The sequence below is a fragment of the Rattus norvegicus genome, chromosome 1 (genome assembly GCF_021556685.1).
Source record: "Rattus norvegicus strain SHRSP/BbbUtx chromosome 1, alternate assembly SHRSP_T2T, whole genome shotgun sequence".
NCBI classification, from domain to species: domain Eukaryota; kingdom Metazoa; phylum Chordata; class Mammalia; order Rodentia; family Muridae; genus Rattus; species Rattus norvegicus.
The window spans coordinates 249,152,975-249,180,633 of NC_141534.1; the positions used below are offsets into that span (position 1 = coordinate 249,152,975).

At 42.8% G+C, this 27,659-nt stretch overlaps 1 protein-coding gene across 2 annotated transcripts in view; it reads left to right on the forward strand.

Annotated features, from left to right (window-relative positions):
• Positions 1-27,659, forward strand: part of Plce1 (phospholipase C, epsilon 1) — a 307,957-nt gene that overhangs the window by 154,924 nt on the left and 125,374 nt on the right. For both annotated transcript variants that reach the window (NM_053758.3, XM_087571504.1), the window contains one exon: positions 15,120-15,436. In NM_053758.3, the coding sequence (NP_446210.2) occupies positions 15,120-15,436 (317 nt within the window). The remainder of the gene's footprint in view (positions 1-15,119; positions 15,437-27,659) is intronic.

The following is a 27,659-nucleotide window of genomic DNA, read 5'->3' on the forward strand; positions in this document are numbered from 1 at the left end:
AGACATTTAAATAGGGAACCAAAACCTTGAACGGAGCCCTCGACGGTTACAGACCCAGAGCTCACAGGAACATGGTTTTAATTATACCAGGGCTACCTCGACCCTACTTAACTCTGATTTACCTGTAGGAGATGGGTGTTATACAGTACAGTTATGGGAAACACTCACATATGTCTATCTGCTCTTGTTAGCTAAGGATGAAGCAGAAGAGAAAGACACTCTTTTCGATGCCAGGAGCTGGTAATATACAGAGAAGTGACCGTGTGAACAAGTGACTGTATTGTTGTGTGATAACACCAAGGCAAAGATCAGTAGACAAGAATATAGGGTTTAGGGGGAAAAAAAGGGTAATAAAATACACATGACATGATTGTAGAGGAGGGACTTTTGTGGGGAGAGGAAGAGGACCAATAAGAGAGAGTAGAGGGTAGGAGACAGTGGAGGAGGAGAATTAATTAGAACAAAGTATAATTTTATTTATATATATGTATCAATTATATATTATATAGTTATATAAAATATTAATGTACTTAAGTAAATGATCATATATAAATATATGAAATGTCATAATGGGAGCCTTTACTTTGTATGCTAACTTTAAAAATAATTTAAAATTTAAGAACAAATATGTTTGCACGTTTTTTTAGGTGAGATATGATGAGACTTCCAAATACACTCCCAGAGTGATCTGGAAAAAGCACGTAACTCCTGTCTTCCTGCATTTCATCCTCCTGAGCAGTAAAATGGGCCAGTGCATATGCTTGTCTTGGAAAGTACAAAAGGATAGAAGAAAGAAGAGAGTTATTAGAAAATTGTCCCCCAAACTGAAGCTTGAGCAGAGAAGACAATCAGAAATAGCAAGAGGAAAGCTTTAGTGACAGGATGAGTTTCAGGAAGGGGGATAGTGGGGTCAGGCTTCCCAAAGGGAAGGAACATAGAGGGCCTTGGGGGAAGTCTCTAGAACTGTGTTGGGTGCTAGGACAGGGATTTGAGACAGCCACCCTCCTTAGATCTTACCTTCAGGGTTCATTCCTCTCATCCATAGCAAGGCCTTCCATAATTCCAAGGGGTATTGGCCATGGTCAACACCTTCCCTGCCCTAGGTTTCTCCATCTTCCCAGAAAATTCAGCAGGGTGATGTCTATGTGATTCCTTCTCCTGCTCTAGCTCAGCCCTGAGGAAGTTGGTATTTTTAAGGCAGAAATTCCCTTTCTTACAAAATGAGAGAACAAATGGAAGAGGTAGAGAATGGGAAGAAGGGATGGGAGAAGACAAGTGGAGGGGGAGGAGGAAAGGGGAGGCCATGACATGCAGACACACTGAAGCAGACCTGTTCCAGAAAACACAGAGACCAGAGAACACCTTATCAAAAACCGATTCACAGACCCAGTCTTGCAGGTGGAGTCCATTTGTCAAACTTTAGCTCTTCTCTTCCCTGCTTCAACACATACACATGGCCTTGGAGAGAGTAAGCTATCTAAAAAGAATCTGCCTCTGTGGCTGCTATGACTGTTGTGTCCCTTCTAGAACCTGCTAACTTACCCCAGGGAGGGCTTCAGGTCTTTGATGCCTGTGTCTATTCTACTTTACCTTGAGGTCTGATGGTGAGCTCAGAAGGTGAAATCATTGGTTTGTTGTGGAGATGTTACACACTTCACTTGACTCAGCTTCTGAACCTTTGATCTAAGCTTATCAAGAGCACAGACTCTTAAACCCAGATCAAACAATATACCTACCGTTTATTGACTTGGACACCATCTGCCATTCTCTGTTCTCTCAGTGCCTTACGAACACCAACCATCTTGCAACTGGAAATGCAGTCCCAGAGGCAGCAAGTCTCCGACCTCACCTGAGACATCAAGAGTCAGGAGATGCCTTTTTGTTTTTTTGCAATAGAATCTCTTGATGAAAACATTGACTTGTTTGTGTTTGTGCTACGTCATTGCATGGCTATATCTCCCTTGCCTGTGTCACCAATCCCTCAGTCTCACTTTTGTGATCCGCTTTAAAACCTTTGAAATTCCCTCTGCTGATGAAGTGTTTGGAGTTACTCGTTAATGCCCAGGGTCTATAGTCAACACGTAGGAAACACACTCTGAGTTCTATTATCCGATAGAGGGAGCAGGGCTGTGAGATGGGTCCCTTCAGGGGAAAAGACCTCAGTAATTATATTGTATTGGTCAGCTGTCAGAAAATATATAATCTCCTGGTGTCTTTCATGTTTACATCTGTAAGTATACCTTCAAGCCCTGTTACTCAGGATTGTTCTCTTCTTGCTCCAAACTAGACTGTTCCAATCTACAATCTGAAGGCCTATGGTTGGGCTTAATAGTTTCTCCTATTTTACATGAGTGTGTATGCTATCTCTCACTCTCAACTCCAGAAGCCTGGCCTTTGTGATGGTTTACATATGCTCGGCCCAGTGTGGTACTATTAGAAAGTGTGGCCCTGTTGGAGTAGGTGTGGCCTTGTTGGAGTAGGTGTGTCACTGTGGGTGTGGGCTATCAGACCCACTTCCTAGGTGCCTGGAAGTCAGTCTTCTCTTAGAGGCCAGCAGTTGCAGATGTAGACCTCTCCATTCCTCCTGCACCTTACCTGCCTGGATGCTGCCATGTTCCCACCTTGATGATACTGGACTGAACTTCTGAACCTGTAAGCCAGCCCCAATTAAGTATTGTCCTTATAAGGATTGTCTTGGTCATTGTGTCTGTTCACAGCAGTAAAACCCTAACTAAGACAGCCTTGGAGAGAGTAAACTGGCTGAGAAGAATCTGCAGATAGGACTGCCATGACTATCATGTCACTTCCAGACCTTTCAATTTAACCCATGGAGGTCTCCAGGTCTTTGACTCCTTGGGCTGTGTTTATTCCACCCACGCACATAGGATACATTGATAGATGTTACGAGGTTCAAAATGTTAACTTGTACCATTCTCCTAGTGATGTTTTGTACTCCAAGATAGGAGTCACAGGAAGTTCCCAGATAAATGTTTTTACCCAAAGAGCTTGATTACAGGGCTAAAGAACTATGAAATGGCCAAGCAGGATTTGAACTTGGATCCCATCTTAGAGTCTACACTGAGTACTCTTTACTTGATACGGAGCCCTGGGAGCACTCCGGTAGAAGGAGGCATCTGTAGAGATCAGAGGTTCCAGCACTCTTGGGCCTTCAGCCCTGGCTTGCACAGTGAGCAGTGGCAGCTGGCCAGCAGGGATTCGCAGACACCAGATGCTGGCAACCCGGATTGTCCACATCCAGCGGGAGGAGCCAACACTGTTTTTGTGTGTGCTGTTCAAGCCTCGAAGAACAAAGCCAACTGCTGTCTTTTCAGGTCCAATGGCTGTTTTATACCAAATCAGAAGAAAACCTGACCCCAGGAAGGAAGCGGGAGGTCTCTCCCAGACTTGTATAAATGGTGTTGTTTTCTTTACACAGTTCACTGGACCGGCCTCCAGTCTCCTCCTGCCTGGCGTTGCCATCAAAGACGTCATCTCACAGGGTCAAATGGCCTTTCTGAGCCACTACACTTTGATTTAGTGAATTTTATAATATCCCCCTCATTTTTTTATAGCATACAACAATCAGCAGCTGATGTAAACACACGCAGGTGGAAGTTAGGGGACAGCTGAGGCTGCGGAAGGGGAAGGACCAGCCCTTGAGACTGGCGGTTGATGGATAGATACAAACATGGCCTAGGACATAGAAGAAGAAGTTAGTAATGCCTCTGGGACTTGTAGTCTGAGAAAGTGGAGCTGTTGGATTTATTTTATAAATGAAACCTAGATGAAATCTGATTGTCTTAACTTTGAGAGGCTGGGATGCCCAGATTTGGTCACAGTAAGAAGTTCCAAATCAGAATTGTTTATTTGTAAGCCATTTGCTTAACTGTGATGGTTACAACTTACGGTGAGCCTTCTTAGGAAAAAACTGTGCTGAAGGAAGGATGAAGAACTATAAACTCAGGATGAGGAGCTACAGAGTGGCCCAGAAATTAGTTTTATGGCTGTAGAGTTAAAAAAGAACTCACAGTAATGTAGTGATCTGAACCGGAACTCAAGCAAAGCACCTGGTGTTAATCCCCAAGCTTCCTCCATGCAACAACCTTCTGATGACCTTAATGCATCCAGCTTGAAGTTCCCAGATGCATCATTGGTCACATTGTCATTCTTTGGTTTCTATTAAAGTTGAGCTTGGCTTTGTCAGTTAAAAGCTTTTGCTTCAATCATCAAACAAAGTCACGAACATACTGGCTGCATAATTAAATATAAAATAGTCTTTGTCCGTTACTAGCACATTTATGTGATCTAGATTGGATTCACGTCGTACATCTTCTAGTAGTTTTGATACCATTTCTGTTCAAGAGGAGAAATGAACAATCTTGACTTTGCAGATAAGTTAAATTCTGGTGCCCAGATCATGAGAAATGGTTAAAATGGTGGCTTTGGAGCCACCAGCATCTAGCTTAGAATTCAGGGGCTTCTTCTCATGACTTATGGTTACTTGAACCAGTTGCTTTTTCTCTGAGTTTGCTCAGCTATAAGACGGAATGTTAGTCCTCCCTTGGTAAGGTTGAGATGCCTTAATTCTTGCAAGTAATAAGCTTAGTGCTTAGCTGAGTGGGAGACTTTCAAATGTCAGTAAGTGATATATTATCGGCACTGTTGTTTCAGCCTTCTGGGGAAAAACAGTCCATGTGCATTTTTCCCATTGAGTAAGTTTGACTTATCCAAAGTTTGGGATAGGTCATTTCGGCAATTTTATGTTTGTTCTAAGACAGAAGCAATAATCATAGTTTACCTTTTATTCTGCACAGCTATTTTAGCTGATAGTCACTGTCACAGGTTGAGAATGTAAGTATGATCACAATGACCATAAAGATGTATATTCCTCTTTCAAAAATCAAAGATTTTCAAAATATCAGATTATAATTTGAAGACATGGCTGCTGTTACATCTCATTTGGTCCTCTTTCCCTGACTAACGTCAAGACTAAGCTAGAGCCAAAGTTGCAAATAGACAATAAACATTCGTGTCAGATCAAAATCAATAACACAGTGCTGTCAGATCAAGACGAGTGCCAACTTGAGCATGAAGTCCAATCCATTTAGTACGCTTATCAGTAAAATAATAGTCAAACCCACATCATTTCAGTAGCCACAAAAGAAGCATCTGACAAACTCCAACATCCTTTCATATATGTGTGTGTACACATATGTGTATACACAGAAACCTCTTCAGGCAGGTACATCTGTGGGAAATGCTCAGCTAAGTCTACGCATAGTGAGGCGAAATGACCAAGTAGAGACTCCCACTCTAATGTTGTGCTGGAATGAGAACAGGAGGTAGAAGGAATCCAGACTGGAGTAGAGAAGTGAATCGACTATGTTTGCAGACGGCATGATTCCATGTTTAGATAGTATGACGAAGGCGACCGAAGCAGAACTAGAACAGGCAAGTTCTGAATCTACATAGGCATTTTTCCTCTTTCACTGAGACACACAACACAATAAACCCAAGCAGACTGCTTATCACAGTTATGTAAAATAATAAAAATGTATGTTATGCAAACAGCATGGACTGTTAAAGAGCCTTTTTAAAGTAAACATAAGATTAGGTTTAGGGTTAAAGAAATGCATAATGGGGGGGTTTATGTTAGAAAAAAATTTGTGTTTTCATATCCTAATTTTATAGTGTCTGTCTGTCTGTCTCTCTGTCTCTCTGTCTGTCTGTCTGTTTGTCTCTCTCTCTCTCTCTCTCTCTCTCTCTCTCTCTCTCTCTCTCTCTCTGTGTGTGTGTGTACGCGCGCGTGAGCACGCCTGAGCACATGCATGTGTTTGTATGAAAAGCTACAGCAAAAATATTAGTAGAAATTTTAGTGAGTTAAATACTGGCCATGTTTATTCTGTTCTTGTTTATCTTTATACTTTCTGTAGCCATGCATTTCTTCAGAAAGCAGAGCCAACAGCGTGTTTCCTGGATGGGAATATTATCCAATAGTTTTTTCTGAAGGTTTTCAGTCTAGTTGACAGTTTCATCTAACTATGTTTTAACTCTCAACCTAGAGATTTTATTTGTTTCTTTATTTTTTCATTATCTTTTCATCTGCATTGGTGTTTTGCCTACATGTATGTCTGTGAGAGGGTGTCAGATCCCCTGGAGCTGGAGTTACAGATGGTGCTGAGATGAATTTGAGTCCTCAGGAGAGCAGCCAGTGCTCCCAACCACTAACTACCTCTCCAGCCCCTAGAGATAATTTTTAAGTTATGTTTTGGAAGTAATAATGCTTCATTCATTTTATGAATTTATCTTTGTCAGGGGAGGCTGCAAACAAGTCAGACACCTTAATTGTTAGATCGATTTTGCTACTCCAAAACCAATAACAAGAAACAATGGGGAGAACTCACACCAATTTACTAACCCGTGCTAAGTCTGTCACTTCTCTACAGAGGCAATTTCTAGCTCGGCCCGAGAATTGGTGTTTTTAAGCCAATTGTGACTCTTTTCTAAAAAGAAATCGATGTCCTTCTCTCTGTGTCTTATTTTATATAATTGGAAGTGCACCAGTAGATGTGTGCAGTTGGGAACCTGAAATATAACTTTTTTAAATTATGCAACTGTTTGCGAAATTCACTCAGCTTTTCAGAGTTAAAAATAGAGTCCGTACAAGAAGTTTTTCCTGCTTTCTTCCCTAAGTAAACTACTCTTCAAAAGGAAAATGTAGTCATTCATTTAATGTTTGGGTGTTTTGCCAGCCCCTATTCTCTGCACCCTGTGTGCACCTAGCACCTGGGATGGTCAGAGCAGGGCACTGGGTCCCCTGGCACTGCACTGTAGACTGCCATAAGCTGCCACGCGGGGGCTGGGAACTGAACCCAGGTCCTCGGAAAGGGCAACAAGTGCTCTTAACTGCTGCACCATCTCTCCATCCCCAGAAATATTTTTTGGAAAAAATATAAATACCCCAAAAACTAAGCCAATTTTTTAGTTATGAGAATATAGGAGTTTTGTTCTGTGGATAAATTTTTCAGAAACATTTTAATGTGTTTTTTTTTTTTTTTTTTTTTTTTTTTTGGTTCTTTTTTTCGGAGCTGGGGACCGAACCCAGGGCCTTGCGCTTCCTAGGTAAGCGCTCTACCACTGAGCTAAATCCCCAGCCCCTTTTAATGTGTTTTTTAATACTGTTATTTGTACATTATTTAAAAAAAAAAAACAAGCAGAACAGAACTGTGTGTCCTGGACAGATATGAAAACCTAGGCCTTCTATGACAAACCTCTCTACCCCTCAATGACGTCATATTTATTGTTTTATATTTTCTTTTTTTTTTAAATGTAAACTCATGAAAAAAACTTTCCGTTTCAATCCAGATTAATTTACCTCAGTCTATATTTTTGCAAGAGTGTCTGTTAGATGAAATACTAGAATTAAAATGGTTAAGGAGCTATGCCTACAATATTGTCTTATCTTCCAAGCCCTGCATAGCTCCCCAGTATCTACAGAGTGGGAATGAAAGAATTTCAGAAGCAAAGTCATAAACAGGTTCTCCTGTGGTTTCTTCCTATAAAGTTGTAGTTGACAATTTGAGAGCGAGAGCCTTCTAACTTCCCGTTCCATAGGAGAAATCCAATTCTCCAACCCTACTCCTTTCCCAGAAGCGGGGGAGAGGGGAGAGGGGGGAAAGGAGAAATCCACTCCATAGAAAATCAGGAGGCTGTGTCTCCTCTGCAAAAGATCCCTCGATGCTTGCTTGTGAAATGGGCATATTTTCAGAGTCAGAACAAGGTCAAAATTCCAGCCCCATCTGTTTAGAGCATGGCTGTCTTTAAGAAAATGGCTTAACATTTCCTGCTCCATAGTCTATGGAATGGAGATCACCCAATACCTGTTTTCTGTGAGAATGCAGCCTGGCAATACAGTGCCAATGATGGTCAATATTGGAAAGGGAGAGCTAGAATGAGTGGCTATTATTTGAGGTGCGTTCCCCACAAGCACCACGACAGGCAGGGAAATGAACTGCAAAGAGGTGAGGATGAAAACTTGGGCCAGCTTGACTTTGTCGGGCTGAATCAGATGCTGAGAGTCTGACATCAATTAAATATGCTGGCTACCATATTTAAAAACAGTCCAGTCTGGGGGAAAGTTTCCGGGTGGACTACCATCCCTGGTGCACACGAGGCTCAACTCAAAGCACATGTCACTTCTTCCAAGAGAGGCCTAGGGCAGGACTGGTGTGGTTTTAGTCCCAAAGATAACTTGAAGATCATTTAGGCTACTGGCCATCTCTGGTCCTGGCTGTGGGAGCTTGGGGTAGCCCCTGTCTAAATAGATAAAGCAAAGATCATTTAGACTATTAGCTACCTCTGGTCCTGGCTGTAGGAGCTGGAATATGGTCTGGCCCTACAGATAACACCAATCACAAGGCTATTAATCACCTCCAATTCCCAGCTTTCTGGGTGGAAAAACAGGTTTTACGTCCTTTCTTTTGAAAGGACAATCTGCATGCTTAACATTCCTGGTTTCCCTGGTGATCTGTGGGTGCAAAGACCTTCATGTTCCCAGCAGATAACCAAGCCAAGTGTGTCCTGAATGGCTACCATCAGTGCAGAAAGCTCTACCATCTTGGTTAGCACACACTCGCCAACCCACGCTCATCTAAATTTTGTTTGAATGATTGTTTTGTCTGTGTGTGTGTGTGTGTGTGTGTGTGTGTGTGTGTGTGTGTGTGTGTGTGTGTACCATGTGTGCTTTGTGCTGGCGGAGGTCAGAATGGAGCATTAGATCCCATTGGAGTTCGGTTCCACTGTGAGGTGACACGTGGCTACTGGGAACTGAACTGGAGCCCTCTGTGAAAGCAGCAGATGGTCTTCACAGCTGAGCCATCTCTCTAGAGCCAAGATGCTCTTTTCTTTTCCCTTGGATTTTTTTTATTTACATTTCAAATGTTATTCCCTTTCCCCGTTTCCTGTCCATAAGCCCCCTGTCCCTTCCCCCACTCCTTCTTCTATAAGGATGTTCCCCTCCCTATCTACCCCCTTCCTGTCCCACTACCCAACATTCCCCTACAATGGGGGTACAACCTTGGCAGGACCAAGGGCTTCTCCTTCCATTGGTGCCCAACAAGGCCATCCTCTGCTACATATGCAGTTGGAGCCATGGGGTTAGTCCATGTATAGTCTTTTTGTAGTGGTTTAGTCCCTGGGAGCTCTGGTTTGTTGGCATTGTTGTTCTTATGGGGTTGCAAGCTTCTTCAGCTCTTTCAATCCTTTCTCTGATTCCTCCAATAGGGTTCCCGTTCTCAGTTCAGTGGTTTGCTGCTTGCATTCACCTCTGTATTTGACATGCTCTGGCTGTGTCTCTCAGGAGAGATTTATATCCAGTTCCTGTCAGCATGCACTTCTTAGCTTCATCAGCTGTATCTAGTTTTGGTGGCTGTATATATATGGGCCACATGTGGGGCAGGCTCAGAATGACCATTCCTTCAGTCTCTGCTCCAAACTTTGCCTCCATATCCCCTTTATCAATATTTTTGTTCCCCCTTTTAAGAAGGAGTGAAGCATCTGCATTTTGATCATCCTTCTTCTTGAGCTTCATGTGGTCTGTGGATTGTATCTTGGCTAATTCGAGCTTTTGGGCTAATATCCACTTATCAGTGAAAGAGGCTCTTTCCTTAACTGCAGTATTTCTCACACCCTTTAATAATTCCCACAGGGAATATGGTGTGCCCTCACCAGCGGCCCTCAACCTCGCTGTCTGTCTCCACATCCCTTACAGAGGGATCAGTGCTCTTCCCAGTGTCTCCTTACCCTCAGCTACCTGCAGCCGCTCAGCCTGGGCTTCTGGGAATCTGTGTAGAGAAGGCGGGGCAAGAGTGGCTGTGCCTGCTCAGGAGACAGTAATTTGTCACTCCCCCCAAGCCCCCACAGTGCTGAAGCCTATTTTAAGAGAGATGGGACATCACTGTAGAAAACAAGGAAGCACCAGAATAGGTGTGTGCTCAGAAAGAAACAAATATGTACGTGTTTAGATTTCTGGGTCTCACCATCTATCTAAGTAGCACCTTGCCTTGGGGCGATGGGAAGTCCAGGCCAAACCTTTCTTTTTTGAGATGTTACTCAGAGAGCACTTTCTCTCTCCTTTCTCTCCGACCATCACTGACTCGACTTTGACTTCTAGGACCATTTCCCTTGGGCAATCTACAAGAACCTAAATCAGCCAGGTAGACCCAGGGGGTGAACTTCTACATTTATGAGTGTTTCCCACGAGTTACTCTTCATCTAGTACCTTTTGGAAGTCTCCCACCCTATAGGGGTCGCATGACAGGAAACAGTAACTCGTTCAGCACAAAATCCCGCCCATGTACCTCGAGCTAAGGACTAAGAATGCCAGTCACTTCCACTTGACAGAGTGGTTGCCGTTTCTTGATGAAAAAGAACGAGTTTGGTTTTTCCTTCTGGGCTTCAAATGGATGTCACAGTTCCGGAACAATGCCATCATACTGGGAGGGCACCATTGCTCTCGTAACAGGTAGAGACTGCTGCTCTTACTCGGTATAAAGTTGGACCTAAGTGGTTGTGCAAAAGACCCGAGAATCTAGCTGATCAGCAGTCGGCTCTGGAATTGGCAAGAGGGTGAGTTAGAACTTGAAGATTCTGGCTTCTGGCTGAGCATTCTGCCTCCCTCCACCAATAAGAAACTGTCTTGTGTGTGGACAGTGCTCAAAGGCTGGCCTTTATGTTGAAGAGTACACCTCAATGGATGCAAGAAAAATGATGTCAGAATTTGTCCATTCATTTACCAAGTATCTACTGTGTTCTAGACCTTAATTCTAAGTACTCTGGTGTTGGGATCACTGCCTATACAGAACATCCTTTCTTAGGATCTAAAAGACAGTTTAACAATTTTTAAAAAAATGGACGAAAATGAATAAAGTACCTTTGCCTTTGTTTTAACCCAGTATTTCCTGTAAATTATTAATCTAGAGACTATGCTCTGTGTTTCACATACTGCGGATAGTTCTGATTTAAAATGTGGGGAATTCTTATGAACGCACAAAGGGCCCACCTGAGTGTCTCCATGCTCCAGAATGGTGACTGAAGAGATACTTCAGGCTGAGGGAGAGAAGCCTACCTTCTGGGACACACCCTCACCTTTAAAGTCGAAAGAGGCCGTTTTATTTAATCACTCTGAGTAGTGAGACAAACAAGTTGCTTTACACTAACCAAAATCTCTTGAAATGCATCTATAAACCTGATGTCAAGTGACAGCATGCTGAATAATAAGGGCATGAGGTCTGGAGGCAGAGAGACCCTGTTCCCATGACAGCTCTGACCGCTTGTGTCACCTTATGTAAGCTATAGCTCTTGTGGGTCAATTATCAAATCTCCTGGGAGATGGTGACAAGGCTCAGCAAGTAATGGTGCTTGCCGTCAAGCCCGAGGACCTGAGTTCAATCCCTGGGATTCACATGAGGAAGAGAGAACTGCCTTCTACAAGCTGCCCTCTGACCCCCGCATGTGTGGTATAGCATACTCACACCCACATACACTTAACATAGATGAATACATTTAAATTTAAAATCTGAATCTCCTGATTTAATCCATAGAAAGTACTTAGTATAGGAAGCTTTTATTTGAGCAGAGAATTGAAAATTTTAAGTTACTTTTATCTCTTGGTGCCCATGCCTGGGCTGTAATGGTATCAATATTCAACTGTAGAGTGAGCATTGCAGAAGTCTGTGTGGCTGAGTCTGAAAGTGAGGTAGATAATTTTAGGTTGGGTTTTGGTTTTCAAGCAAGAGACCTGTAGTTCAGCTGCCCTCGAATTCTGGATCCTCCTGCTTCCACCTCCCCACCCCAACCCAAAGCCAGCATTATTAGTACAGCATGAGTTGTCACCCATAGCTGGGAAAGATAGTTCTTCATCAGAAACTAAAAAGGTTTTTGTAAGGGACAATGTACACTCTCTGTGGGTGTACAGGTGAGGGAAAGATTAGGAGTGGTGAGCTCCAGGTCACTCACCCATCTTCAGGCTGTGCAGAGGGAGGTTGGGCTGACCTGATGAGGCAGGCAAGGGTAGCATGTGAGCAGGAAGGCTGTGAGCAGGAGGGTCCAGCAAGGATGGCAGACACATGGGAGCTGGCGATAGAAAATTATGTCCCAAGGAGACTTGTATGATGTCCCCTTGAGAATATGAAAAATCCCCCAAGGCATCCTGCCTTTAGAAAACTTGTGGAAAAGCTCAACAAATATGTTTCAAGCCCTGCAGCCTTGATCTGTGTTGTCTTTGGGTATGACGTCACAGGGCCATTAGATTTATTGTGGTTATTCTCATTATATTTCTCTCTCTCTTTTTTAACTGTTTTATCCTTGCCTTCATCATTACCGCTTATCACTAGATCCGTCATGGTGACAGTGATTTCTATATCAAGATATATTGTTGTTTCAAACAGATCATCTTAGTTATTTATATATTTTGTTTCATCATCTTGTCTGTTGTACATTATATAAGTTGTTGCTATGGAAGATTTACTGTTATTTCATTTCCTCTGTAGAGTACTTTGTTTTGAAACCATGTTTTCATGTTGGATGCGTCTGAGAAAAGTTCCCGTATGTGGCTAACTCCACTGTCCTTAAAGCATGGTACCAAAAACTGTCCCTGGCATCTGGCTTTAGTGTGACTCAGTTTTCAGGAAACATAGCTATTTTATAAACTTTTCAAAGAATTGGACTTTGGGGCCACAGTGGCTCGATTCTGGTATGCACAGTGGACTTTTAAAAATATGAGGTTAGTAGTGAGAGCACCAGTGGAAGGGGAAGCCCTGGGTCCTGCTAAGACTGAACCCCCAGTGAACTAGATTATTGGGGGGAGGGCGGCAATGGGGGGAGGATGGGGAGGGGAACACCCATAAAGAAGGGGAGGGGGAGGGGGATGTTGGCCCGGAAACTGGGAAAGAGAATAACACTCGAAATGTATATAAGAAATACTCAAGTTAATAAAAAAAATATGAGGTTAGAGGAACCAAGTTGTCATCCCCATTTCTGCTACAGTAGGTTTTGGGTGGTTTAGTCCAGGACACAGATAAGTATAAAGTGACTCCCTCACTCACCTATCTGACTTTTAGGATTAAACAGATGTGATAATGTGGCAATGATAGAATTAACATGGAAAACAAAACCGAAATTTGTATCAGGAATAAGTTTAGAACCATGTAGCTTTGTATCAGTGAAGGGCAAAGACAGTGGAACCTTAAAGATTTATATATATATATAGATAGATATAGATATAGATATATAGATATAGATATAGATATAGATAGATATAGATATAGATATAGATATAGATATAGATATAGATATAGATATAGATATAGATATAGATATAGATATAGATATAGATATAGATATAGATATAGATATAGATATAGATATACTCTCTCCATATATATACATACATATATATGTATATATATGTATATATATACATACATATATATATGTATATATGTATGTATATATATGTCTCACTACTCACTTTTAAGCCCTGGCTGGCTTGAAACTCACTGTCTCATCTAGACTGGCTTTGAACTCATAATCCTCCTGTCTCAACTTTTCCAGTCCTAGAACTACAAATACTCTCCACTATACTGAGTGATTCCGTGGTAGAGCCATTTGTGGTGATACACCCAACGATCTCTGTAAGAGAGAGTGAAAGGGTTGAAGTCTGAAAGCTGTGGGATTCCTTCTAAAACTGATGGCTGCCCAGCACTCCAGCTTGGCCGTAGGTGGAAGTCTAGTAGTGTGATGTCTTCAGGAAGACAGACGGGCCTTTTTAAAACAATAACCACTTAGACCTTTTATAACAGGAGGTAGATATGTCTCTGGGTGTACACCACATGATCTCTACTGCAGTGGTATGAGAATATAAATGTGTCCAGGAAGGTCTACTGTGAGAAAAGATAGGATGGAGAACATGAGTAGTTTTGAACTCATAGTAGTGTTTCCAGAAGAGGTTCCAAGGATGCTAGTCATACAGAATGACCAACTAGATACTTGATAAAGTGTGGGCAATACCGGTCGAAGAAAATGCAAATGGGTTCTTTACCACAAGCCCTTCAGAGCCTGTAGTAATGTACCAGTATGCCTGAAGTATCTCCAGGAAGGGATTGTGTAGCATGAATGTTTTAACTTTTCCCGATTCGTTGAACCACAAAGCTGGGTATTCTCCCAGGGATGGGGATATAGCTCAGCAGGTCGGGCATTTGATGAGCATACACAAGGTCCTGAGTCTGAGTTCCAGTACTACAGGAACACTTAATTAATTACAGCACTGAGAAGCAGAAGTTCAGGATCAACCTCAGGAAAATAGTGAATGACTCAGTTTAAAAAAATGGGTGAGTGAGTGAGTGAATGAGTGAGTGAGTGAGTGAGTGAGTGAATTTGGATAGATGGCTAAGCTAAGAACTGAGTAGGAAGGAATCAAAGTAAAGAGAAAGTGTGTCAGTTCTAGTTAGGGGAACCGTTTTGAACCTATCCATCCCTGCCTCAGGTACTTCTTCCTTTTGCACCCATCACCTCCTGCCCTGCATTCCCCTGCCACCTTCTTCCTCCCAGTTGTAACATGAAGTAAAATTATTTATTTGAATGTGTCCCCTATCACCCATTCTTCTATTGCCTTTATAGGTGGGTGTGTTCTTGCAAACTCCCAAGTGATCCTCAGTGAAGTAGAAGTCTTTGCAGGAACAAGGATGGTAGAATATACCATGATGCTTTGAAACTGTGTGCAGAGAGGTTCTACACATTTACAACAAGTGTGCACATACATGTGCAATCTTCTTCTTTCTTCAAATTCACCTGGCTGTGCACACACTCAATCTTAGTTACCTTAACTCTGATGGCTAACCAAGGAAGATAAAGAAGTCGATGATGATCTATAAAATTTTATAGTGAGCTTGTTGGATAGTGATGTGTAAAATTAATGCTGCTTCAGGGATGTGGGAGGACAGATGTGAGAAAGGTCTCCCTTGCATGTATGACAGTGTAGGGCTATTCACTAAGCTGAGAAATCTGTAAATATGTATTGTCAGGGATCCCAGTCTTGGTATAACCATAAATTTTTTTTCCAGAACGCCAACCGGGCACTTCTATGGCCAATTCCAGTCCTGTTCCTTCAAGTTCAGCTGGAATCAGCAAGGAGCTGATTGATCTCCAGCCCCTCATTCAGTTCCCGGAGGAAGTAGCCAGCATCTTAACAGAACAGGAACAGAACATTTACCGCAGGGTCCTGCCCATGGACTACCTCTGTTTCTTAACCCGGGACTTGAGTTCCCCCGAGTGTCAGAGATCACTGCCCCGTCTCAAAGCATGCATCTCAGAATCAATCCTCATGTCTCAAAGTGGAGAGCACAATGCCCTTGAAGACCTCGTGATGAGATTTAACGAGGTAAGGAACTACTTGGATGTTTCTGTATTTGAGCCAACATGTATGATTCTTAAGTGTATTTCTTGTCTGGGGTTTGCCTGTCTTGGATATCTCTTTTACCTATCTGCCTTTGCCTATTTTGAAGTGGTCAGTTTCCTTCCCAGGCCCTGAGATTTCCACCACACTGCCTTCTTCCTCTTCCACACGGACATCCTAGCTGTCTGCAAATCTGATGGAGTCTACGAATATTCCAATTCCTAGATTCCTTATGCACCCATTTCCAACAGTGTTTGTAAGAACTGTGTCTTGGTTGTAAGCTTTGATAGCCTGACACCTGGCCACATCTAACCATCACCCCTTCTCAGAAATGTAAATGGCCAACATGCCTGGAGCTCTTCATCTAAGGAAGCACGGAGGTAGTTCCTAGGGAGATATGAATCACTCCACTCCTCTCTCTGCATCCTCACCAACATCTTCAAACCCAGAAAGTCACCTTAAGGCTCTGAGAGATGCCAGAAGCCAGGTCTAAAGAGCACGGTGAGAGTAGAGTTTGGAAACACTGAAGGTAGAGCTTGTATATGCCATCTAGGGACTGGGTTGGGGGTGGGAAGCCAATGGCTGCCATCTCTACGGCTTAAGTCAAACAGGAAGTGACAGGAAGGAGATGCAGGTCCTGGTCTTAAAGGACCCTTCTTTCCCCATAATGTGCCACACACCCATCATTTTTTTTTTGTTCTACTTGCTATAGTTTGAATTTCTTTTGCCCTGATTACCAAGTTATTGGTTTTTAATATGGGTATGATAGGTTCTTGGTTGGTTGGATTTCACAAATAGCACAATTTCTGATTTGGCTCACTTATAAGCTCTGTCTAATGCTAGGAAGACTCTCATTGCCGGTCATGCATATCTCTGGTTGACAGATGGTCAATAAGCCTTTGTTATGTGTGCCCTCCCTTACTCTTGGCTTCAGTCTGCAGCACCCAAAGCTTTCCAGTAAAGACCCTGGCAATGGTAGGGCATATCATCCACCAGGATGTAGCCCAAGGGATGAGGGAAAGTGTTATAGGCTGAGCCCAACTGACTTCATGTGCAGATGAAGAAGCCTGTGTCCATGGGCCTGGTAAGTGAATGATCACCATTTTATGTGCACCACCTGTCTGCACAGTAAGGAACCGTGAAGAACAGCCTTCCCATCCTCAGTAAGTAAACCAAGGTGCAAGGACAGTCACTGGCTCAGGTGACACAGGAGACAGGTAGCTGTTGAGAGATCCGAACTCATATCTTCTGTACCTTCACCTCCACAGTGTCCTACATGTCACCTGCATTAAGGGTGATACTAGCTAGAACTGGAGATTTCCATCCCACTGCAAACTGAGACAGAATTACAGGAAATCCATAGGAGAGCTTGCAAACCACACTGACCCAGAGTTGTTTTGTTTTTAAATAAATCTCCTGGTGGTCTTGATTTTACTTACTGATAAAAACGGATGGGAAAAATGAAAGTTCCCATAAACGGAGCGATTTTACTGTTTCGTGACTTATTTGAAATTGCCAGCTCTCTTCACTCTCACATCTTTAAGACCCCATTCTTGTCTTCTTAAAAAAAATTTAGACCTTAACTTACAAGTGAATTGCCAGAAGTTTTAAAAATCTAATTTTAAACCAAACTTGGACTTTTTCCATCACTGCTATGGCCTTGGGAGTCAATGATGAACCAGCGATTCCCTGACTTAGAGCAGAGCTAGAGATGGGGCACCCACAGCCGGGGTGAGGTATGCTTTGGGCTATCTCTGAAAATAGTTTAGCTGCAACTCCAGAATGTAAACAAGGTTTCTGGGAAAACACTTAAACTACTTATGAGAAGAGAGTGTTTTCAAGTATTCTCAAGCATCTATTTTCATACAAATCATGGGCAAAGTGATTAAAGCTTCAGGCAGTACAGTCATCAAAGGCAGATTCCAAGGAATTTCCACCAACCAGCTTGTAAATCGCTAATTCTGATCACTTTATACTAAAAGGTGGAAAGGCTGTGTAACATTCAAAGAGAATGATACAAGAATGACTTTGACATACTCATAGTGGACTACCTCCAAATTAGTGTGATTTTCTACAAAGAAATCAAAGGATGCTGAGAGGGATGGGGAGGAGACAGGTGGATTCTGGAGGTCACTGGCCTGCCAGCCTTGTTGAACTGATGAGTTCTAGATTAATGAGATACCCTGACTCAAAAAATAAGGTGGAGAGGAATTGAAGACGATGCTGGACACTGACCTCTTCTCCCCCAACCCATGCACACACACGTGCATATATCTGCATACACATATGAACATACCCATGACCACATACATACACCACAAAAAAGGGAAGGAAAGCCCACCTATTTGTGAAAGTATCTTTTTTTTTTGGTTCTTTTTTTTTGGAGCTGGGGACCGAACCCAGGGCCTTGTGCTTCCTAGGTAAGCGCTCTACCACTGAGCTAAATCCCCAGCCCCTGTGAAAGTATCTTTTATTCGCCTGATGTAATCATCATCTCCCTGACTTATTGTTTCCATCTGCTAACCTAGGTCTAGTTCTGGAAGCTTCTAGCCCCTGTACAATTCAATCTAGGCCAACAATGTTTTTGGCCTCTGAGACTTACTGCTCAATAAGATCACCCTTTATAGTTCTTTCTGAACTCTGTCGGCTGGTTCGACTCAGTTGCCAGGCTCAAAACTCTTCTCCAAGATGACTGATTCAAACTGACTTCTCTCATCTTCTGACTGATTTGCTCTCCTTGGCCCCATACTAACTTTAGCAATATGTTCTAGTTTTCTGGCTCCTTTGCATTCTCGGGTCATTCTGTCTTCTCCTGTGTCTAGCTTGTTCTCTTTTCAACCTGTCTCTATATAATTGTCGCAGTAAAACTGCCTCCTTCCTGGTCTCCCTCTGAGCTGCTCCCTTTTGTACTGCCCACCTTTCCTTTCTTTCCTCATGAGAGTTTGGCCTATCCTATTCTGCCAAATCTTTCTCTGGTGCGTTGCTTTGTCTGACTCTCAAACATCATTTTCAAACAAGGATGCTTCCTTCTACCAACTAGCTTTACCTTCATTGTTTGGGATTAAAGGTGAGTACAAAGGATGTGTCTGTATTCCAGCCAGAGTAGTCATGTTGCTAGATTAAAATACCCATACACTTATTTAGTAAGTGCTCTCTCTGTACTGGATATTTTCACATTTTTTTTAACCTTACAGCTGTCATGATCCCTGTCTTACAGAGAAAGAAAGTGAAACTTAGACAGCAAAACAAATACTGATGGGATTCTTATTTATAGAATTGATGTAAGAGTCGAAGGATTGAGGCAATTGGGGAGCCCCAGGAGAACACCACAACCATCAACATTGCGTGTAGAACCACTGATTCATTCCAGAGTTATTAGGCGAAAAGCAATGTGATGAGAGATGGGGTATTTGCATAGTCCCCAAGCAACTTTCTACAAGATCCTGGCTAATCACAGAATAGTACAGTGGAGAAACCCAGCCACAGATACCGTCTCAAGCTTCCTTGACCAGTAATGATGCATGTCCTTTTGTACCCTTACTTAACCTGTTTTTAAGGGGTGTGATGTTACCTCTGTGTTCTTGCTACAGAGGCGAACCAGAATCTAGTAATGAGAAAATGTCAGGCATGCTCAGGGTTGAGGGACAGCCAATGCTTTAGACCATGTCAAGGTTATGAAAGGTGAAAAATCCGAAGCTCTCAGCATTGGAGAAGAGACTTGACTAGTTCACTGGAGAGTCAAGTTCTAGTGAAGAGTAGCCTGGGGGTAGGAGTAAAGTGATGGGGAAACAGTAAACCTCTATAAGGTATACAGTCCTATTCACTACAGTGTTAATGGTTATGTCCTGGTTTTCATACTTCACTATGATTATGAATAATATTAGAATCCAGGAGGGGTGGGAGAAAAAAATGTGTGGAAATTATGTACTATTTCTACAAGATTTGTACAAGTCTAAAATTATTTCAAAATAGGTTTTAAAATGGCACAATGAGTTCAGGAAGATGGAGTCACTTACCCAAAGTCACACAGTAGCAAAATGGATATCAGACCCTGGGTTTGTCTTCCATCTGTCTTTTCCTACTGCCTTTCTGCTTTTTTAAATTATGCATCCAACTTTCTGGTAAATCTGGAAGTGCTGATTCAGAATTCAATTAGCCTCGAGCTCTTCCCATGCTTTCCCCTATATCTCTTGTGTATTTATCCGTTTTTATTGTCTCTATTTGTGTTTTTATCTAATTCTCTAATTACTCCTGCCACCAGTCCCCTATTCATTCATTCATTCATTCATTCATTCATTCACCTATACAAGACATCCCTACTGCCTGCCTATTGTGCTTTCTCCTCTTCTTTCCTCCCAGTGATGGGGGCCAGACATACACAGGCCACTTATAAAATAAGAACTTAACACCATTAACCAAAATGGTGTTTTGTCAAAATTAGAAACACTTATCTTCGAGAGAAAGAAAGTCCTCAGCACATCACTGGACCCTAAAGAGACAAAAGAGAACGTCAGCCATTGCAGAGAGTACTAGTCCCCGGGGAGAGGCAGATGAGTTTATTAGTACAGTCAGTCATCCCGGCCCATTTATTCAGCACGTTTGAGGAGCAAGCTAGTTGGTGCTCTAAGGAAAGTAAATAAGAGTGTGCAGCTGCCAGAAGCTACCCCGGGCAGACACAAATAACTACCAAAAAAGGCAGCGAGTGCATGCAGCATGGAGTGCCGCAGACGGTGCGGGTGGAGGTGCTGAGGTGGGAGACTGCAACCCCTTCTGCTGAGCTCCAGAGTCTATCTAGGACTGATCCTTGAGCAGGAGACATTACAGGGAGAAACCGTGGGGCAGGAGGGATATTCGAACGGGAAGACAATCCACTGAACATTTTCGGTCCTGAGTAAGACTTCCTGGCGTAGCGAGGTAGCCTGCTCTTGAGGGTCAGCAGAACATGCGAGCTAGATGTCGCCCACATCCCGAACACTCCGTACCTACGGACTTATCTGTAATGAGGGGAAAGGGAAGAAAATTCCTGCTGCGACATTGTGTAATATTTGTTCTGAAGAAAGTATGGCTAAAACGCAGCTCTGAGAAGAACCATGAAACTGCTGGAAAGGTTTTGCCACTTGAGGGAGACCAGGAGATAAATCACTCACAGCGTTTTTCCCAGCTCTGTAAGACTAAGGTGCACATTAGCCAGACACCTGGCCCTGTTTTCTCCTTGAGAATACCCAGAAGCCCACGGGAGGGGGACGTCCTTAAGGAGGTAGGCATCAGATAGGTACTGGACTCAGCCCTGCAAGCTTGGCCTGAGAGACAGATTTTTCTGGACCTTCTTAGGCTGGATCTGTCCCTGAGGCCAGCATCTTGACCTTAAGCTCCCAGGAGCCAATGTTCCCTCTCTCCCTTTGGATGAGCTGCCTTGCTTCCTGCCCACACACGAAGCTTCTTTCTTGAAGAGTCTCAAATCATATTCTTTCACCCTCTTTTTCTTTCTTCACCCAGCTTCTGCTGCTGGCCCACATTCTCTTTGATCTTACTTTGTTTTTATTCCTCTTACAATAAATTCCCAAGCCATTTTTCTTTTCTAGAAGACAGAGACGCACTTGCCCGGTGTCCTCATCTCAGAGATCATAAGTAGCTGAGAAGAGTAGAGACTGAATCCCCACCTCACCCCTCACAAACACTTTTCCTCTATTCCCTTTCTCAGCACACCCATGCTGTAACACAGGGTAAAGGGGAGCTTTCTAGGGTCACAGCTCCCAGTCTTTACTCCCCAAACCTGTGTCCTGTGATATGGCCTCTAACCTTGCATGGCCTTCACCTGTGATGACTGGTTTGCAAGATCTGTTCCTGAAGTGACTCCACACCCTGTCACTGTTCACACATGGCCATGCTCTCTTCCGCATCACCAAGAGTTGCGATCTCTGGCTGGTCACATTCAGCCTCAGGAGGCCATTAACGGGGCTGCACTTATCTGGGCTCCTCCGTCGGTACGAAGGCAGGTCCTAAGTCCTGCATTGGAACCTCCATTAGCACAGAGACCCCAGAGGCCTCTGGACCCTGGCTGTCTTTACCCACGTGTGGCTAACTGTGTCATTCACCAACCTGCTTCTCTCAGCTCCACAAACCTCTGGTCTCGCGTATTCCTTCCACTTGGTAGATCTCATGAGCCACATCAGTTCAGCAGTTCACAAGCCACTCCTCTATTTAAACACACACACACACACACACACACACACACACACACACACACACACACACACACAAATTGGCACAGCCTTATTCCTAGGAAGAAGATAGATAAGAAAAGTAAGCCACGTTTCTAGAGAAAAGCAGTTCAAGCTGATAGCCTGTCCCCCATGCTCAGCTCCCCAATTCCTCCCATACTTCCCAAGTGACAGCCATCACTGCATCAGACTCTGACTCCCAGACGTCTGCCTTGTTGTCACTGAGGACAGACTATTCCTCCAGAAAGCAGAATACAGAGCACGGGGTGGTGGCGAGGTACAGTCCTGCACTTGAAATGTTTGGAGAAAATAGTTCTGAACTTCCAGAGCCAGCCGTGTTGAGAAATGTTTCCTACCAAAGTTATTCCCTGTTTTTGTAAAACCAGGCAGCTGGGACACCCGTCTGTCTGTTCAGGGCTGGGTAATCTGTCTGTCTGTTCAGGGCTGCTGTATAAATTGCCTTCCTCAAATGAATACACATATAGGCTGGTAAAGACACTTGAGGGAATAAATTCCAGCTCACTGGCAAGTCTCTCCATGAAAGACATGTATCCCAGGGCCATGTGTCTCCCCAGAAGTGTCCTCCCCCAAGAGCAGTGTTGACTGAGTATGGTAGAATGCACCTGTAATCCCAGCTTCTCAAGAGGCTGAAACAGAAGAAAACACTTGAGCCCAAGAATTAGAGGATAATCTCAGCAACGTACCAAGACGCCATCTAAAAAGAAACAAAATACAGCACAGAGGTCCAGCTATCTAACCTGGAGCCAACTACCTAACCCCTCGCCTTCTCAGTCTTAGAGATTAAACTTTGGTCCTCACACATGCAAGGCAGACACTCTGCAAATGTGCTAGTTCGCTCTGTGTGGTTGCGGCCAAATACACGAGGAATGTAATTCAAGGCAATAGGTTGTTATTTCGTGTCATGGTTCCAGAGGGTTCAGCTCCCTGTCATCTGGCTTTCTTTCCAGCCCAGAGTAAGACGCAGCAGTGGGAAAGTGTTCACCTCATAACAGCCAGGAAGCAGAGGGAATGCCTACACATCTTCTTCCTTTCCTTTCCTGGGTAGAACATCCAATCCACAGCAGGTCTTTGTTTCAGCAAGCCTCCTCGCTCACACACTTAAAGAGGTAGAAACATACGTTAGCAATCTCGGTGCATCTCAGACCAATCAAGATGAAGCCTCCCAGGTGATAATAGTATCTGTCCCAGAGAGATGGTGTAGGGAAAGGACTAAGCAGGGAGCGAAGGCACAGTAGTTATTCAGTGTTAGAAAAAAGACACTAAGGTAACTATTTTTTTTTTCAAAATAACTATCGATAAAAAATTTCATCATAATTTTATTATATGTGTTAACCAGTCACTCACTTAACAAGTGAGACAATGTAGGCTTGGTCTAGCTAAGTAAATGATTCATACTTTGCAGAGCTAGAATGGGAACTCGAGTGTCCTGACTCCCTGAGCCATGTTCTTGGTATAGGGTTCTTCATTGAACACTGAAAAGGCCTGATGTCTGAATTTGGATGTCTTCCACTGAAGGAAAGCATTTCCTTCCCAAGAGAATTCAGAGCATCTCTCTGACTTCAACACTCATTGAGTTCACCCGTTTCCCCTTCTGATTCTGAAAGTACAGCACCTCCTTCACACTGGGAGAGGCCTGGAAGGGACCTTCTGAGGACATGCATTCATCAGTTTAAGGACAGGCGCATCCAGAAACACTTCAATCCCAAGAACGGTAGAACTAAGAACGGTATTAGTGGAAATTAAAATTGGCAAGAATTGTGACATATGGAAATGGGTTGTGACAATAATCATTATTATCAGAAATAGGAAAAGTGACTCAGAAACTCCAGCAGCCCTGCAGGGCTTTGGTCCTCAGTGGATCAGATTACCTTGAAGCCTTGAATATGGTGGGAAAGATTACATAAACTTTAGTCAGAGACAGAGCATTTGAGCCTCTCTTTGACTGTAGTAGCTGACCCTATTAGGATATTTCATTCAGCTCTTTGAAAAACCACTGTCTGAGAGATCTTTACTGCTCATGTAAGAGCCAAGAAGGAATGTATTTATGCTTTGCCAGGGATCTGCATTTGCCCAAAATATTTAAACAGCCATAAATCCAACTGCCATCTCAATGCTTCTCATGGGCATTTTTTTGTACCAGTTTATATCTGAACTGCTGTTCTGGGTACTAAGACACATTATGGTGCAATACAGGCAAACCATCTGCCCTGGCAGAGCTTGTGTTCTAAGGATGCCGTAAAAGCATCTCAGATATGCCCACAACAGAACTGTTGGCTCCTCCTTCTCAGTTCATATCGCACCCGTTGTATTCTCCACACCCCGGACATACCCCATACCCACCCTAGTTAACAGTGCCTCTCTCTTCCCAGGTGTTCAGGCCAATAACTAGGGTACATCCTTGGTTTATGGTTTTCCGGAACCCTGGTATCTAAATCATCAGTAAGTCCTATTCGTTCTTCCTAAAACATGCATCCTAAGCTAGACAGCTCTCCCCATTCCCTCCACGTTGGAGGTGGCCAGCACTGCATCCTATTCCTCCTGCTTTCGTGCTGGTGTGTCCTGGAATCTACTCTCAACCCTGTAGCCAGAGTGATAAGTTTGTAAGTGTAAACGTCGTGTTCCTTTGCTGAAAGTCTCCCCAATGGCTGAAGATACCGTTTGAGTTTGATTCCACCCAGCTTTCCACTCTAACTGTATCCTGCCACACCCTTCCTCTCTCTGACTCTTGTCTAAACACACAGAATTTCATTTTCTTCTGTGAATACGTTCCTCTAGTTTCCTCCACATAGCCGCTGTACTTGGGGTTTCTGTCTGCCTAGAACCTGTTTCTCTGGGTAATGCCATACCTATAGACTTCTCAGGACCAAATTTTAGTTCAAGGAAACCATTGACTTGCATTGGCTTTTCCTCTCTCCCCCTATCTCTTTAGACTCAGTTTTTCCCCCCCTAACTTGCTCATGGCTATATCTCTTTTCATTACATAGTGCCACACATATAATACGGGTCCAGTAAATAAGTACTTAATAATTTAATAACTAATGATGCTGCTTGGTGTTATCAATTATTTATTGAAACAGATGCCGTTAAAAGACAGAGAAACACAAAGCATGCCTTTCCCCCCTTAGGGATTTACAGTCTAGTTCAAGGGCATATGAGGTATAAAATATTGAATAAACATATGCATGGATGAAAAACCAGTGCCAAGCACTAACAATTATGGGGGAGGTGGTGACAAGCTAGCACTCTGGGTTTGTAGGATGAGGAGAGCTCTATTGGGAAGCCTGGGCAAGAGCTTGGGTTCCAAATCACTGTGGGACTCTGGGCAAGTTCGGTAGTTCATCTTCATTGTTATGGTGATTGGCTTTGGGGTCACCTGGGAGACATACCTCTGGGAATGCAGGTGAGAGCCCTTCCAGAGAGGCGTGACTCAGAGGGGAAGAACCGCCCTGAATGTGAGTGGCACTATGTACAGGCTAGAGTACTAGATTGAGTCCAAAGAGGGAAAGGAAAATGTGAACCAAGTATCAGCATCCCTTTCTCTAGGTCTCGAGACCATGAAGGCCTCATGGTTCCACCCCCATGACTTCCACCTTGATGGACTTTGAACTCTGAGCCAAAATAGTTCTCCTTTGTCAGTTATATGATCCCAGCAATGGGAATAATGTCTGATTCAGCAAGTAAATGACGTAGTTTCAGGTCCTGTTTCTCACCTCTAAATTGTAATAACTTTATCGGTTTCGCCATTCGCCAAACGCACTTTCTCACGAGCTTTTGCTGAAACCTTTGAGCCCACACTCATCTAACCTGTGTTTCTCTAAGGTCAGATGCTCATGGAAAGCCTTCCTAAGTCTAAGTCACATTGATAGTGATATACAAAGCAACTTATATCGAAAGAAAGGGAAGTTGGTTAATTTGACAACTATTTGAGGGTATCTAATTTTTTAGAGATTTTTTTAAAAGAATTATTTATTTATTTATTTCACGATATGAGTTCACTGTAGCTATCTTCAGACACATCAGAGGAGGGCATTAGGTGGTTGTGAGCCACCATGTGGTTGCTGGGAATTGAATTCAGGACCCCTTGAAGAGCAGTCAGAGCTATTAACTGCTGAGCCATCTCTCCAGCTCTGAGGATATCTAGTTTTTAAGGATAATACAAAAGTATATTTATTGATACAGAATAATGACTACAATATTTTAATGAATGGAAAAGATTTTACACTTTGTTTGACCCAATTTTGTTAACCATACTGTTTCTGAATCTATAGCTAGATATGTATTCACATAGATAGTAAAATACTTGTCAAAATTTTAGCAATTGCTCTCTTTTTAAAAATGTTTTCCTTTATATTTTATTTTATGATTATTAGTGTTTGTCCGCATACGTGTTTGTACATCACATGGCGCCTCTACAGAGGCCAGAAGAGGGTGTGGAATACCATGGAAGTGGAGTTACAGACGATTCTGAACCACAGTGTTGGTTGGTACTGGGAATCAAGCCCAGGTACCAATGAATCCCATCTCTCCAGCTCCACAATGCTTGCTTGCTTTGTTTCTTTGTTTCTTTCTTTGTTTCTTTCTTCCTTCCTTTCTTTCTTTTGGACTGATAGTACTACACATACTATTTACCCCCTTTTTTATCTTAAAAATTTTTCCTTGTATGTAGTACTATTATATAAGAATATTTTACATACATATCTATTATATGTTCAGCATATACCATGTAATCCCCTAGCCTCCCTCTTGTCCCTTTCCTCTTTGTTCCCTCAAACACTTTCACTCTTACTTACCTGACGTATATACTTACATTGTTTCATGCATTTCCATAAAATCTAGGAACCACAAATGAGAAAAAACACTTACTTGTCTCTCTGAGACTGGTATAATTCAGTTAATATAATTATCTTCAGTTGCATCCATTTTCCTGAATTATAATACATATGTTTTGAGGAATACCAGAGACAAACATCATCCATGAGAGACAAGTATTATATCATTGGCTTACCACGTAGTCTCTTCAACAATTTTCCAATGATGATTATGGAGAAAGTAGTGATGGAATTGCAGATGGTTCTGTGCCTTGTACTGAGTCAACAACAGATAAACACGTTGTTATTTATATATATATATGTATATGTGTGTGTGTATATATAAATATATATATATATAATTTTCCCTTCCTTTTTTCCCTTCCAAACACTCCCATATACCCTTTCACACTTCTTTCAAATTCATGTTTCCAGGACTGACTTTTTGATATTGGATAACCAAATGGTGTGCTCTTCCTGGGGGAGAGCATTTCTCTGGCTCTCAGCATTCCTTAGTTGCCCACAGTTCTTTATGTAGGGTTGAGGCCTGAGACCTCATGGACTTGCCCCATCACTTTAGCATGTATATTGATGTTGTCTTTGCTGAACTCATATTGGTAAGACTTTATGTGTAACTTCTGACATCATCATGACACAATCTCAAGAAAACTCTCTGGTCCTCTGGCTCTTAAGATTCTTTGGCTCTTAAAATCTTTCTGTCCCCTCTCCTGCAATATTTTCTGAGCCCTGGGTGCATGAGTTGTTTTGTAAATGTAGCCGTGATTGATTGGTTGTGGTTTTCTGTAATGGTCTCCGTTGCAAAGGGATTTTTTGTTGTTATTGTTTTATTTTGTTTTTTAACAAGAGGTGAAAGTTATACTTATCTGTGGGTATAAGAAAAATGGAGTGTTGTTAAGGATTATGCTGGCTTAGTAAAGTGGTGGTTTGTGGGTTCTCCTCCAAGATTCTCAACTTCAATAACCCTGGATAGTTGGGTAGGTTCCAGTGCCAGGCATGATTTCTCCCTTGTCTTAGGTCCAACTAAAGAGCTGTTGATTGCCATCAAGGGTGTCACTGCTGTGATTCATGGGCGTCAGAGCAGAGTAGGACTATTGGTTGCTCCCCCACTTTGGAAGCTTCCACGACACCGTCTGATAC